At 43.5% G+C, this 14,161-nt stretch overlaps 1 protein-coding gene across 1 annotated transcript; it reads right to left on the reverse strand.

Annotated features, from left to right (window-relative positions):
- Positions 1-1,411: 1,411 nt before the first annotated feature.
- On the reverse strand, positions 1,412-13,758 carry LOC306711370 (WD repeat-containing protein 26). The gene is made up of 14 exons (XM_079180274.1): positions 13,108-13,758; positions 10,899-10,998; positions 9,902-9,958; positions 8,340-8,476; positions 7,479-7,576; positions 7,199-7,355; positions 6,766-6,904; positions 6,450-6,590; positions 5,963-6,082; positions 5,085-5,230; positions 4,884-4,962; positions 4,633-4,762; positions 3,984-4,178; positions 1,412-3,806 (listed from the first exon to the last, which is right to left on the reverse strand). The coding sequence occupies exons 1-14, from the start codon at positions 13,410-13,412 to the stop codon at positions 3,781-3,783; spliced, it is 1,830 nt and encodes a 609-aa protein (XP_079036400.1). The 5' UTR covers positions 13,413-13,758; the 3' UTR covers positions 1,412-3,780.
- Positions 13,759-14,161: the final 403 nt, after the last annotated feature.

Consider the following 14,161-nt stretch of genomic DNA (forward strand, 5'->3'; position numbering starts at 1 on the left):
ATATTTGGTCTGTATCAAGTCACAGGATTATTTACTTCATCATTTTAAATATTGAACACTTTGGGTCTCCAAAGATATTCTCACATTTTGTCAGCACCCACGCCGTGGACACCCGCTTCCTAAAGTAAAAGGCAAGTTTTCTATAGAAATGTGTGGCCAACAACATCACTTACTCAAAATAATGCCCCTTTATTGGCAATTGTTCTCATTATTCCTAATGGCATCGAAGATAGCCTTTTACCAGACGGTCTGGCTCCTGAAATTACATCATAAACAACTGAATACAAAGTAGAACCTTGACAGATATTTAACCCTCGAGAGACCCTTTGCCACAGTGATTCAGAGCCAACCTGGGTCCACTTCTGTGTTTAAGAGTTGACTTTTCTGGGTTCTGAAAACTTTATTCTCGGGGAACTTCACAATTTATTGTCCCATCAAACTTTTACTTTTCAAAACCCTGAATGCTTTATTGAAAATATGCATACATGACACTTTTCCTACACAACAATACAAAACAGTACAATCACTTTTGTAAATAACACATTGAACGCAAAGCCACACACGTCATCCCCTTCCCGCCAGATCCCAAGGAACTTAGAGATGCTACAGTAAGCCCTTAATATCCCCCACCCAGCCCCCTCCCATCATCACCAGCATCACTTCTAAGAGAGAAATAAGACATAGTTGAACCAGAAACAACTCCCCTTGGTAAACTCAAGACATAAGAAGAGCAGACACAAGGTTGCATACAGACACAGCAATTTGCCACCCGCGGGTGAATGATGGGCTTAACTGAAACTCTTAATGTGTGCGATTCGCCTCAAGTCTTCTGACATAATGTCGGGTGTGGAAGAGGAGTCCATTCTGCAGTCCAGGAGTTGAGATACAGGTTTGCCAAAGTGTGACTATCAGACCATGACACACGCGGAAAACACCAGCGTGCCTCAAGCGATTTGGCTTCAATAAGGGTCGGACCAATCAACAATGGCACACCAAGAGAGAGAGATTTCGGTCAATTACACAGACATGCGATAACGTAGATTTTCACATGAAGGAAACTCCTTAAAGGCGAGGGGTGGATAAGTTCAAACCTGATTTGATTGTAGGTAACACACTTCCTAGAAACTCTTCCCACTGCAATTGGCAATGGGTGTTACTGTGCATATTCATTTTGTATTAGTAGTATTAGATAAAAATGCAACTGAATACAAAGAAAGGAACAAAATATATAGAAAATAATGATAACAGGGGGGGGGGGGGTTATAAAGAACTACAAAAGAAATGAGGACTCCAAATGTCTGGTTATATTTTAATATGATCATACAGGGATAGAGGTCAACCAAAAATGATATAATGTGAACAAAAAATTGAAGTAACAAAAAAAGTTCAATAAAAACAGACAGAAAAGCACTGATTTTAAACATGTTTTACTGTATATCAGTCTGTAGCAAATAGTCATTACATACCCTGAAAAAGGGAGGAAGAAAGCTTTGAATGGCGCACTGACCACTGAATAACTTGGCTGGAGAGCAAAAAGGGGGAGGTGTGTGGGGAGGGGGAGGGGTGTTAATGCTGAATTCTCTCTACGTTCCAAGAGTGGTACCCTCGAGATCAGGCTGCTATGCCTTTTACGGGCGAGGTTCAGTTCTACAATGTCTACAAGATAATCAGTCACTGCTTTTGGGTGCATAGAGGCAAAGTGAGGGTTCAATTCCTTTAGCGATCTCCGGTTAGGTTTTGAGTCTTTGCCAATGCAACCTTTTGAAGCCATTAGAACGGCAATTGAGGCGACCATAAGCCTGTGAGAGGCTCATGGATTTATGCCACTGCAGTAGGTGCAAGTGAGCAGAAAGACCACTCAAAGTGCAGTGAGAGGGGGTGGGGGGGTGGGTTCATACATACATACTGAAGGTTTGTGTGCAACTGTATGAACAGGAAGGCAGTTTGTGTGTGTGTGTGTGTTTAGGATTACACTCCCCAGCGTTGTGGGTGCAGAGAGTGGTTCTGGTTATCGGTGCCTCTCGTCTCTAGGGCCGGGCCAACTACTCGTTCAGTAATCGCAATCGTTAACTTCTCACATGAAATGACCCTTTGCTAACAACACAACAGTTTTACAGCTTTTTGAAACATGCCTCACTCAAACTGCTTTTTTTTTTTTTAAATGTCCTTTTCTTTTTACCCACAGAGGCGATCCGTTGCCTACAACTCAGTGCCGTTCGAATGCCACGTAGGGAAGGAGAAAAAAATTCCAATGTAAAAATTAAAGCCCCCAGATTAAAGAAAAAGATTTTCTTTTACAAAATGGCTCTCAAGTATTCTTTGTTCCACAGATAGAGGTCCCTATGGGGCTTTGGATAACTTAGAATTGGTTTAAAATCCTCTTTACAATTTTGCTATGGGATTAGGAGCACGGGGGAGATGGGGGGTGTGTGTGTGTGAACCTTCTGCTGGTGTGAATTGAACACATACAAAAAAACACGCGCCAATTAAACCTGCACCCACAAATGTCAACTCTCACAATAATGTGTGCATGCATAATTGCCCTCAATCACTCTCTCGCACACACACACTCACGCAAACACACATACATACATACATACATACATACACAGAGGAGGGACAGCAGTCACCGGTGTGCAAGCCAAGCTGCACTTGAACTCTTTCACATCCGAAAGCGTGTCTTTTGGGTACGGTCATAGTATGTGTCCTGACAGTGGAAAGCCCACCTCACCACCAACGTCTGACCCCCTCACCGTTGATATGTGAACTGTGAATCCCTCCGTCCATCTCCTCTTAGGCAGATGTAAATGGAGTTGTGCGGTAGCTAGCTCGACAGAGGGGGGGTTTGGGTTTGGGTTTGGGTTTAGGGGGGGGGGGGCTGTCAGCTGGCAACAATACAGCGACTGTCCGTGTTAGAAGTTAAATTAAGGAATTAAAAAGTTTGTTTTCCTAATGTCGAGAAACACAAAGTGGAATCTTCACGCTAAAGTTTTCCACGGGCACTACTTGAGCTACGATTCACCTCTTAAATGAGAATTACGCTATGACTATTATAAAAAAACTCCAACATTTAGCATAGCCTTTTTTTTTTTTGTGTGTGTGTGTTCTTTGTCAGCTGGTCGGTCAGTGTTTTCACGGTGGATTTTCAGCCTTTGTCCAACAGATGAAATGCGAAGAATATAGCAAGAGAGTGGGGAAGAGGAGAACACACATACAGAAGAGTTGCTATATCCCCCCCCGATGCACCATCCTCCCCCAACAACACCCCACCCATGTCCATGGAGACGTTATACAGGTGATGTGAGAGACAGACAGGCAGACGGCTGGTCTGCGATGTCTGTCTGGAGGCATCACTGGGACTTGATGTGCTCCAAAGCTCAAGGTGGAGGTGGGTCTCCTGGACCTGGCATGGCTGGTGACCATGCAGCGAAATGGGGGGGGGGGGGGGGGGGGAGAAGGGTCAGTTGGATGAGGAGAACAGCCGTTCCAGCTCACCAGTGGGTGGCGGTGGTATCCAGCTGGGCGTTGACTGGTTTTCCCCTTGGTCGGGATCAGGTTTTGGTTGAGGACCTGAATTTTGTGTCCGCCATCGCCTCCACCGTTTTCTCCATTTTTTTTCTCACTTTTGTTTTCTCTTTTTGTCTTGGCGGCTTTTTCTTTGTTATTCTTGTCTTGCTTTAGGTCGGTGTTGGATTTGTATTTGCCCGTTTAGATTTTGTTTTACTCTGGGATTCTGGGATTGTTGTTAAAGAGAGATGTCATCTGCTCCGTGAGTGACCATCAACTGTCCATGTTACTGCAGTTTTCTGAGGAGAAAAAAATAAATAAAATAGATATCAGGTAAATATAGAGACAACTGATTTAAGAACATTTAACACAGCTGTGACATTTCACCTAAAAGCCCTCCTCTAACTCTCTACAGAACAAGTTAAAATGACGATGCTAACAATATTTACTTGCACTATTGGGAAAAATAGACTTACCGCTGAGTCCGTCCGCCTCTTGTGTGTCGAGAAAGGGTGCAGGACCCCAAACACGCACTGTGCCGTCATCTGAGGCGGAAGCCATGAGTCCCGGGATGGCCGGGTTCCAGCTCACACAGTTAACGGTGCGCGTGTGGCCCGTCAGCTCAGCAATGGGAAGTTCGCCACGCCGGTGCCAGATGTACACTTTGTGGTCTGTGGAGAGGGGAGGACAAAGGCCACAAAGCAGGTGGAAGTAAATAGATTCAGTACACGGGAGGAAATATGAGAACATATGGATAAATGACAGATAAGAGCAAAAATAAGAAAGAGGAAATTCAAATATTCTGCCAAGGGAAAAATGTATGTGAAGTCTGTATGAGTCAATACTACAGCACTAATCAGCGGTGATCCTGTGTAACAAGCTGGAAGACAAAGATTACTCAGATCAGCATCATATCATATCACACTGAGCAACGCCTCGTAATGCTCTCTGCTTTTTATACTAAACACAACAAGCACAGCAAGATCCTTGACTCCCAAAGTCCACAGAACGAGATGAAAAAAAATATATATCAGCAGGGGGCAGTCTAAGTACTTCAGTTTATTACAAAGAGACATACTGTTTTCCCCGTCAATATTTTGCTGTGCAGTGTTTCTCTAACTGTACCTTCGCTGCCACTGGCAATAAAGTCTTCGTTGTGTCCTCCAAAGCAGGAGTGGATGGTGTAGAAGCCCTGGGTCACACCTTGGTATTTCCTCACCAGCACTCGGTCCTGAAGGTCCCACAGGTGCACTCCCTACAAAAAGGTAGTAGAGGGAGAGCCTGTGACTGCTGACACGTCCGGCATAGTGTTTCTCAACACAAAGTGTTCTTTAGAAACTCATATCGTTGACAGTGGAGTTAGTCAAAAGGCTTACCTGAGTTGCTACATTTAACAAAGCTAATCTTCCGTTCTTTGAAACAGTAAAAGACATAATGGGGTGGTCCTCCTGAACTCTGTGAAGGACATGTAAACAGGCAGTCAGGCACTGTATTGGCTAATGCAAACATAATAAACACGTGTGGCGGGACAGTGACTGGGTAGGGGCAGTACGGGGACTATTAGAGCTGGTACATACATGTTTCTGTCCGTAAGGTCCTCAAAGTTGTACCCCCGGATACGTTGGTGGGTGTCCGAGGCCAGCACTGCTCTGCCATCACCCAGGCACCACAGGCACTGCACTCTCACGCCCTCCCAGGAGTCCAACAAGTTACCGTCCAGGTCCTGACAACACAGACAGAAGATCCCTCATCTCTTATTCTTGAGAGGGGAATGAAAACGTGGGCATAGTATGGTGACTGTGTTTAACAAAAGGAACTGGTCAGATGCCACCACAGCACAACAACCAGACTATTTAGAAAAGGTGAAGTTGGAGGAACATGTAAGGTCGAACTGCTTTCCTTCCTCTCAACATGTGACCGGTTTGTGCATTTTGGAATTTCTACTGCAGCCTTTTCTGGAGCTTTTTTAAATGTGTGTGAGACAAGTTCAAATGTTCATTTCTAGCATACACACATCATCAATTATACAGAGTCATGCGCAGCAGGCCGAGTTAAACGCATTAACCGTCCCAAACCCTTCCTGAAAGAAATGTGCTAAAAGAAAAAAAGCCCTCCTTGTGGGTTTGCCGGGTTCCTGGCTAGAAGATCAATACACGCAAAGATCCAATTATCTTGAAGCAACCTGCTTAAAGTCATCAATTCAGCATGTTTAATAGCTCTCTCTGTCTCTCTCTACATATAATATACATACACATACATTACACACACACACATGCACACGCACGCACACACACACACACACACATACATACATACATACATACATACATACATACACACACACAGCATTGATTGAATACAAAGATGATGCATAAAATGGATTTACTGACCATTTACTGGCTCAACACGTCCCATTATAACAATACTCTTTGGGGGAAATGACCCATTCACTTACACACTGATAAAACTGTCCCCTCTGTCCTCCGGTGACAAAGCGTTTGCCATCAGGGTTCCATGCCACACTGGTCAGACTGTCTTCGTGGGACTGGGACATTTTGGTCCGCAGCTCCCCCGTCTGTTCATCAAGGGGATTGGCAGAGACAGATGAAAAACACGAGTAGAGAAAAATAGAGAGGGGGGGGGCAAGAAGAAACATTAAGTCAAAGTGGGGGAGGGGTGGATATAATGAAAAGGAAGGGGAGGTCATTGAGTACACACAGCATACAGAGTATCTATGGGAGGCTTAAGGCATGTTTTACTTTTCTGCTTTTTTACTGAATTAGAAATCTCATGTCTTTGACATCACCGATCAATGCTTTTGTGAACATTTTAACTCTCATGTTTACATGAAAACTGGGGCTTTTACATGGAAACAGTTGTTTAAAGGGTATAACAAGTCCAAGAGTATGTGCAGTGGGGTATGAAACACGTAGAACTGTTACCTGAATATTCCAGAGCCACAGCTCAGAGCAGTCGTCGGGTCCACAGGCGATCAGGTAGGTGTCATCGGGACTCCAGGCTAGATAGGAGACACCGTATGCATGACCCTCGAGGGTCCTCAGCAGCTTTAACTGGTGGCTCTCCTACACAAAGACGGGATGAAGAGGATTATGATGAAATTAACTCTCACACACTGAGGGCTGGGCCCTGTCATTGTAAGAGCCCTGACCACCACATTCCAGCAGGGTAATTTTAGCTTTGGACTCATAAAAAAAGAGGTTGTGTGTGTTTATTTAGGAATTATTTTTAAACACTCACCGGGTCCACTTGCCAAATAATGACTGTAGTGTCTTTGGAGCCGGTGGCTAGTTTGGTGCCGTCATTTGAGAATTTGCAGAACCACACCTCGTTGCAGTGCTCTGTCAGAATCTGTTGAGTGTAACAGGGGAACTGCTTCCTGTGACATGGAAAAAGACCGGTTAAAATGTTCATGTTGCAAGGTTTGAACTTATAAAAACAACAAGGGTAGTGCAGCCATATTGGATGAGTAAGATGCTCGAGACATTTTAATCTCAATGAGGCTGCCTAACAAAACAAAGTATAAATACATAAAAGAGGGTAAACGAGTTAAGACTTCTGACACAAAGCAAGGCTTTCAGTGCCTCAACAAGCGAATAGATGCTGCAGTTTGATAATCAAAAAATTGAGGCCTTGAGGGGCCGGAGCAGCACGCTAGCTGTGCAGTACCAACCTGCTGCAGACATGATCGAGGAGGAGAGAGACCGAGTCCAGATTACTGTCCAGCTTGGTGTTGTGATAGAGGCAGCGGTCCCTCTGCAGCTCCACTGCTTGCCGCAGGAGGGTCTGCATCCGCCGCGGGGGCAGCATCACAGAAGGTGGCAGGTACGCTGCAGAGAGATAGAAGCAGACAAATGGGTTATTAATGTAGTGCCATTTTAGTAGCGTTGTAGATATGCAAAATGTGTGTGTGTTAGCTCTAGGGGGGTTAGTGTAAAGACATGTTTCCTCACTCTGTAACTTGTCCAGCAGTCTGCAGCGTGACGCGGTGCCCTTGCCCTCCCACTCTGCCTTGGCCTTCAGGTCCTCAGCATGGCTACACATAAGGTACCTGTAGGAAGACACACAAAAAAACAACATACACAGTAAGAAATACAGCAAATAAAGTTACATGACAAGTTGCAAGCAAGAGCAGGAGCACACAATACTGACAACACAGTGATTAGTGTGTTCGGAATAATGCTGCCTGAATGAGGAAACAGTGCGTTGGATGCAGTTATTTTTTGAGGAACGAGCTGACAGAAATGCAATGACAGATCTGTGAAGACAAACGGGCCTGTCGGCAGCGTGGATGACGGATCACAGGAATGTCAGTGGAACAATTTATAGTATATGTATATTGGACAACCAAATTATTTACAAACTAGAGATCATGGAGGAATATTGATCCGAACCATTGATTTGAACAGGCCGTGAAAGACAAAAACAGAATCAGGAGTTAACAGCGAAACTATTTTTTTAAAGGCCACATGATTATTGTCAATAGTCATGCGTCCCCTCACTATAGAAGATAAATACACATCTCTACCGAAAAACAGGCATCTTATCCTACAATATATTGTGTAACTTGATAAACAGTAACTGTGTTACAACATACGTATTTAGCATAATATTTACACAGTGGATTTGACTGGTTAAAAACATTGCTGTTACTTAAGAGATGTATTAACCAGCCTCCATTAAAAACCCTGGATCTATAGTTGACCCAGAGGTGATCGCTGTATAATTAGTGATTACAAAGCTATCTAAATTGTATTTGTTTAGACGGGGTGAACTGCAGTGACACAGACGCAGGATCAAACTTGTAACCGTACCCGCTGAGTACGTGGATACGATCTGTGTTGTACTTGAGTGGCGTCAGCTCTCCCCGGAGCACCTGCAGAGCCTCCAGGACTTTGCCATCCTCCAGATATTCTAGGTACTTCTGCTGCAGCAACAGGAACTTCATACGCTAAGTAGAAGAGGGACACAAGTACAGAGAAGAGACTTTATATTAAAAAGGAAGAAATGACTGACAAACAAGCTGATAATACTGCGTCGGGTTTCCCTTTGCTATTGATACGATTTCAATCACTGGTCTGCATGACTATAGAAGGACATGAAAAGAGTCATGTTTTGAGGGTTACAGGTGTATTATCAGAACACATTTATAGATGTTACATATGGTAGACATGTGGTAATGCCAATAGCCTACTTCCTTCATACTAAAGACCACTGGCAGGTGTTTACCAGTCACTGCTGGTCAGCGTTAAGACTTATCAAGAGTCTCTGTCTCATCTCAGGTACGCAGAAGGAGCTGTAGCCCTGACAACAGTCAAATCTACTGCACATAAATATACGAGAAAACATCCGCCCACAAAGGTCTACAAAGAAAAGAGTGCTAGAACACACAGATACCTCCCAACTCTCCGACTGATAGAAGTGAATTGCCGACAAGAACTGCAGTGAAAGTCATGTTGACAATGACAACATTAACCTGTTACAGCTCCAGACCTAAAATGGCTACCCACAATGCACTTACAGTTGAAAATCAGCAGCTGTAGTCATTCTCTCAATAACCCAACTGGGGATGGCAGTTAGACAGACTTCTGACAGAGCAGCAGGCTCTGAGACACATGGGGCCATTTTTTAAGCTCATCGTGTTGCTAATTAGCATGCTAGCTGGGGCCAATTAGCCCCATTTCTAATACTGTAGTGTACACTATCAAACAAATCTTAAAATGTTATCACTTTTCAGTTTGGATGCAGTACATACAGTTAGAATTAATATGTGGTGTAGAACTGGGACACAGCTCGGGTTATACTCTTGTATTAACATCTAAATTAAAATAATGTGTAACGCTGACATTGAGCTTTTCAAAATTCCAGTATATTGGCTGATAGAGGAGTACATCTTCAAGTATTCCTTATTTAGTTTTATTCAAATCAATTGTGACAATGATATATTATGTACTAAAAGATATATATTAAAATAAAACTCTCTAAATCTCTCGAACACAATGTATATAATGGAGAAAGCGTGAACCATTTGGGCATTTCTGTACTGAGATTGCTTCATATGCATCTGATGCATACAATATATCTGCAACACCCCAAAGATCAGCCAAACACGGCTGTAGCTGCATGGAACATATAAGATAAATCAAATAAATAAAAGTCTAACCAAATGTTGCTTAAAACAACCGAATGATGCATTCATTCCATGACTCTAATGTGGTTTCCATCCTGCCGTGTCACGCATAACATTTTTTTTTAGCTTTTCAGCGTTCCACAACCAGAACCTGCTGCCCCGCATTCTAACTGTACCATTCTAGAACCTCCAGTTGTGCCTTCTAACTGACCGGCTGTCATTCAGTTCAGTTCAAGGGGAGCTTACCACAATGGCATTGGGAGAATGCATCAGTGCTCTCAGCTCATTGAGATCATTCTCAGCCTGGATCAAAACAAAAGGGGAGAGACAGAGAGAGAGAAATGGTCAGCTCAGCAGTTTCCATGCATGCACAGGAGACAAAACTAATCACACGAGCAGTAATACAGATCTTATGGTCCTATTCTTCTTTCTTGTTTAAGATGAGTCAATTGAGGATATAACAATGAGTCTGATGACAACAAAACATCTTTACGTCTCTCAAAACATACCGGCCTCTTGTACCATTTTGCCAGGAGAAAGACTAGACTTTGGTAATCAAAACAGTGGTTTGTGGAGCGCACAACCCTCCATTTGGCTCAGTGCTGGTGTTAATATTCCATCCTGCAGTTCTGACATAGGGTCATTATTCCAGAAGATTCACAATGCCATTTTTAATGGGATGTGTGCTTTTCTATTTGAGAAGCCTCAGCTCTTAAATGTTAGAATGAGAGTTATTCTGCTGCAGAACAGGTTGATACAGCTGAGAGTGTTGATTTAAAAGCCAATTACACGAAAATGTCTTCCATTTTTCTGTTCCGTCATTAATCCATGATGCGAAATACATGAATTCTGTGCTTGAGTAAAGAGTTTCAACAAAGCTATGGGCTTTATTATTGCCAGTTCCAAAGTCAAATAGCATGTTAACAGTAAGTTCTGTTACTCAAGAAAACAGTTTCACTGGTTCTCATCAGAAATGTGTATAAAATGCATACAACACCTAACAAATAATACTACGAGTTTATGCAACTGTGGTCCAATGCAGACCACTATAAGAACTTTGTTTATGCTCAGGAATACTATTTGCTTTTGTCAATAAGACATATGAGACGATCTGCAGAGATATTTGCATGCTGGTTTCTGGAAAAAGCAAACAAGCTCTCCATCTTACAGTAGAATAAGGACAACTCTTAATCACCAATTCCCTGTCTATCAAGGTGTGTATTTAATGTATCCCAAGACCAACCTTGTCCCACTCTCCCTCCATGACATGGTTGCGGAACTTGGTGGCTGAGGAGTGTTCTAGTCTGCAGCCTGATTCCTGCATCAGCAGGTCCACTGTCTGACTGCAGAGACACAGAGAGAAGGGGGGGGGGGGGAGAAAGGCAGAGAAAGTTAGGCTGGAATATAGACACTAGACAAGTGGAATAAAAGAAAGGAGAAAATAGCTTTAAACTGCATTTAAAATAATAATATTTAACCTAAGAATAAAGTGCAAAGACTGTATATCAAAGCTAAGCTTAGCTTATTAGTATGATGTTGAAAAGTTAGCTTATTATGATTATATAAAGTAGTATTTCTAAGCAGATTATTCAACTTTTCTTGATTATCTCGTCACCTATATGGCATCTCTCCACTGTGATGGTGCCATGTTTACAAGGATAGCAAATAGGTAAATGTGAGAAATGCAACAATAATTTTAGCACCGGGACAATAATAACGTCATTTGCTGACAATGGAATGAAGGCACGCTCATGGCCAATGATGTCTGGGGGGGGGGGGGGGGGGGGGGAGCCAGTCCGAGCAGTCGTGTTACCAGAGCAGTATTCATGGACAGTGGGAGGTTTATTAACATGAACCGAGCTTCCACTGCAGTTGACATCATCCTCTCAGCCTGTCAACCATGAACCATAACCATCTGTCCAAGCACAAGTCTGCCGAGATGCGTGTGTGTAGGAGAGATAATGAAAGTGGGTTGGGGATGGCTGACACCTTCAGCATGATGACATCATTCTCAGGTATCAATGGAGTGGCGCAGCAGCTGTGTTGAGCCTCTCATCCAGCTGGCTGCAACACTGATTTCTCTTGCATTTCCCCAGCTGAAATGTAGGGGCTCTGTTTCATACCAAGCAATGTCATGTATATCCCCCCCCCCCCCCCCCCCCCCCCCCCCCTCTTCCTCCTCCTCCTCGGGCTCACCCTCCTTATAAACATAGCCATGTTAAGCTGTGTTTTATAATGCCCTGTAATGGCAGCTACACTCTCTCAGCTGGATGCCATAGATCTGCAGATGTCTAGATACACAAACGGTGGCTACCACGGCCACTTTGCGACCGTTAAAGATACATTTCTCGAAAACCTCACAATGCTATAATTAGATTCTCAACACAGAGCTTCCACCTAAAAAAACAGCTGCTAGAAAGCGCATTCTTCAGCCGCCATAAAACCAACCGATTCTGTTCAATCCAGGATCCAAACGTCGCCCACGGTATCGATTGCTGTCTTTAAATAAGTATGCCCACGATGCGTGTTGACACATTGCTCTGACACAGTGACAGCGTCAAAAATATAAAAGACATGAATCTAGGAAAGTGATCGTGTTTATGAGACAAGCTGTGTAAAATGGTGATGCATAAACAAGTTGAGAAAATGACAGCTCAGGACATGCAATACTAAAATAACCAGGACGATTTTCATAACCATGCTGGTTGGTACAGTGTGGCAGACATATTCATGTTACATGCACACGGTCTTGTAAAAAAAACATCAACCAAAAAAAACATCAACCATCGGGGCGAAAACCGACATTGGCAATCCACACATTAACATTTCCTCCGCACATTCTAGCAAAAGGATTGACACGCAAAAAATGTAACATTACACTGCAAACTCGATAATCCTGCTTGTGTACTTATAGCTAAGAAGCAAAATCAAGTGTATACATTCGCATGACATTCATTGTATGCTTTACAAATCATTACAAAAATAAATAAGCGGATCTCTGGATAAACGTTACTAATAGATTATGTAATGGCTTTTATTCAGTGCGAAATATATATGTAACGTTAATAAACGCATCGTGGCGTGACTGGCGTATGAAACGTACTTTAACTTAAGATTGATTTGTTAAAACATCCAAATGTTACATTTATGTTTGTGTTGTTTAATGTTAGTACATAACACCTCAGCGCAGGCTAGTGCTGTTAGCTATGAAGCTAACTGTTATTGTGCAAGATGGACCCCTTCTTTCTACCAACTGCCGAGCTCACAGGCTAACTGCCCCATCCCCCCATGTTTGTGTCTGTTAAGCGCACTAATAGCGCTTTTTGCCATCTGCTATTTGGCAGTTTCACGCGAAACACCAGTAATGTGAGATTACACTTCATACGTTCAACACTAATGTTATGTGTTTTTTTGTACGTTAGGTTTCTTCCCCTGACTTTGAATAAACTTACTTCAGCCCTAGTCCGTGGAGATGTTGCCCTATTAATCGTATGACATCTTCCTCCGCCTGCGATAGTCGTTTCTTCTTTTTCAGAGAGCCGACCTCCGAGCCCGAAGCCGTGGAGGAAGCCGAAGTCCCCGAAACGGGCCCAGTTGAAGACCCGTTACTGGTACCAACACTATTCCCGTTGTCCGTGCTGGAGAGGAGCCCGTTGGAGTGGCTTCCTCCGGCCGAGGAAGACTCCCCGTTTTGTGCGCTGTTAAGGCAGGATAGCTCTGAAGATTCTTGTCCCTGTCCTGCTCCGTTTGCCTGCATGCTGCTGCTGAGGTTATTGACAACACTTCGGTTAAAGTGGATGGCTGAGGTGGCTTGAGAGTGAGGAGAATGAGTAGCAAGTCCTAAGACAATTCCGGACAGGCCTGTTATAACTGCTGAAGCCCCGGGCTCTCCTGCTCCCTCCGCCGCCGAGGCTCGGTGCTTCTTCCGCGGGGGCGGCGACGCTCCGCCGGTGTCCGAGTCGGAGGAGGAGGAAGCGGAGGCCAGAGTTTCCTCACCGAGAGCGGCCGTGGTTAGAAGCCGGCGGAGCTCCGGGTGGGAAATTAAGGTTAAGCTTCCAGATTTGAGGCCTCGTTGTCTGGCTAAGAACGGACTGTCACTATGAGAGCGCTGTCAGTTAGCCCGTTTTTGTTGTTGTTTCTCTCAAATCAGCTGCAGTTCTAATGGAGTCCTGACGCCCTGACGTAACCGGAAATTCCTACACTACCAAGCTTCCGGGTAGAATTATAATCCATGGGTGGTGCATGAGAACCTAGTTCGCATTATAATTATAAAACAATAACAAATCACATTCAAATAATTGAATATACTTTATACAAATAAGATGTACTTTAATATACCCGGAATTTAAAATTGGAATAACGTCTTAACCTTATATTGAATTTCCACAGGTGTGCAGCTTTCACATTTAACCACTCGTAACTCAATAAATCATGTTGCCCAAAATGTTTTATGCAAATAGAGGTTGTTAGATTTTTGGCTAAAGGTTGATGGCATTTTGGCTAAAA

The sequence above is a fragment of the Pholis gunnellus genome (assembly GCF_910591455.1).
Source record: "Pholis gunnellus genome assembly, chromosome: 19".
In the NCBI taxonomy this organism is placed as follows: domain Eukaryota; kingdom Metazoa; phylum Chordata; class Actinopteri; order Perciformes; family Pholidae; genus Pholis; species Pholis gunnellus.

What these genes read in the sequence shown, in the direction of transcription:
- LOC306711370 (XM_079180274.1), bottom strand. Translation starts at nt 13,412, where the DNA reads ATGCAGGCAAACGGAGCAGGACAGGGACAAGAATCTTCAGAGCTATCC. An exon ending in ATTCTCCCAATGCCATTGTG is followed by an intron (nt 8,477 to 9,901) that starts GTAAGCTCCCCT and finishes TCTTCTACTTAG; the next exon opens with CGTATGAAGTTCCTGTTGCT. An exon ending in CGTATCCACGTACTCAGCGG is followed by an intron (nt 7,577 to 8,339) that starts GTACGGTTACAA and finishes GTCTTCCTACAG; the next exon opens with GTACCTTATGTGTAGCCATG.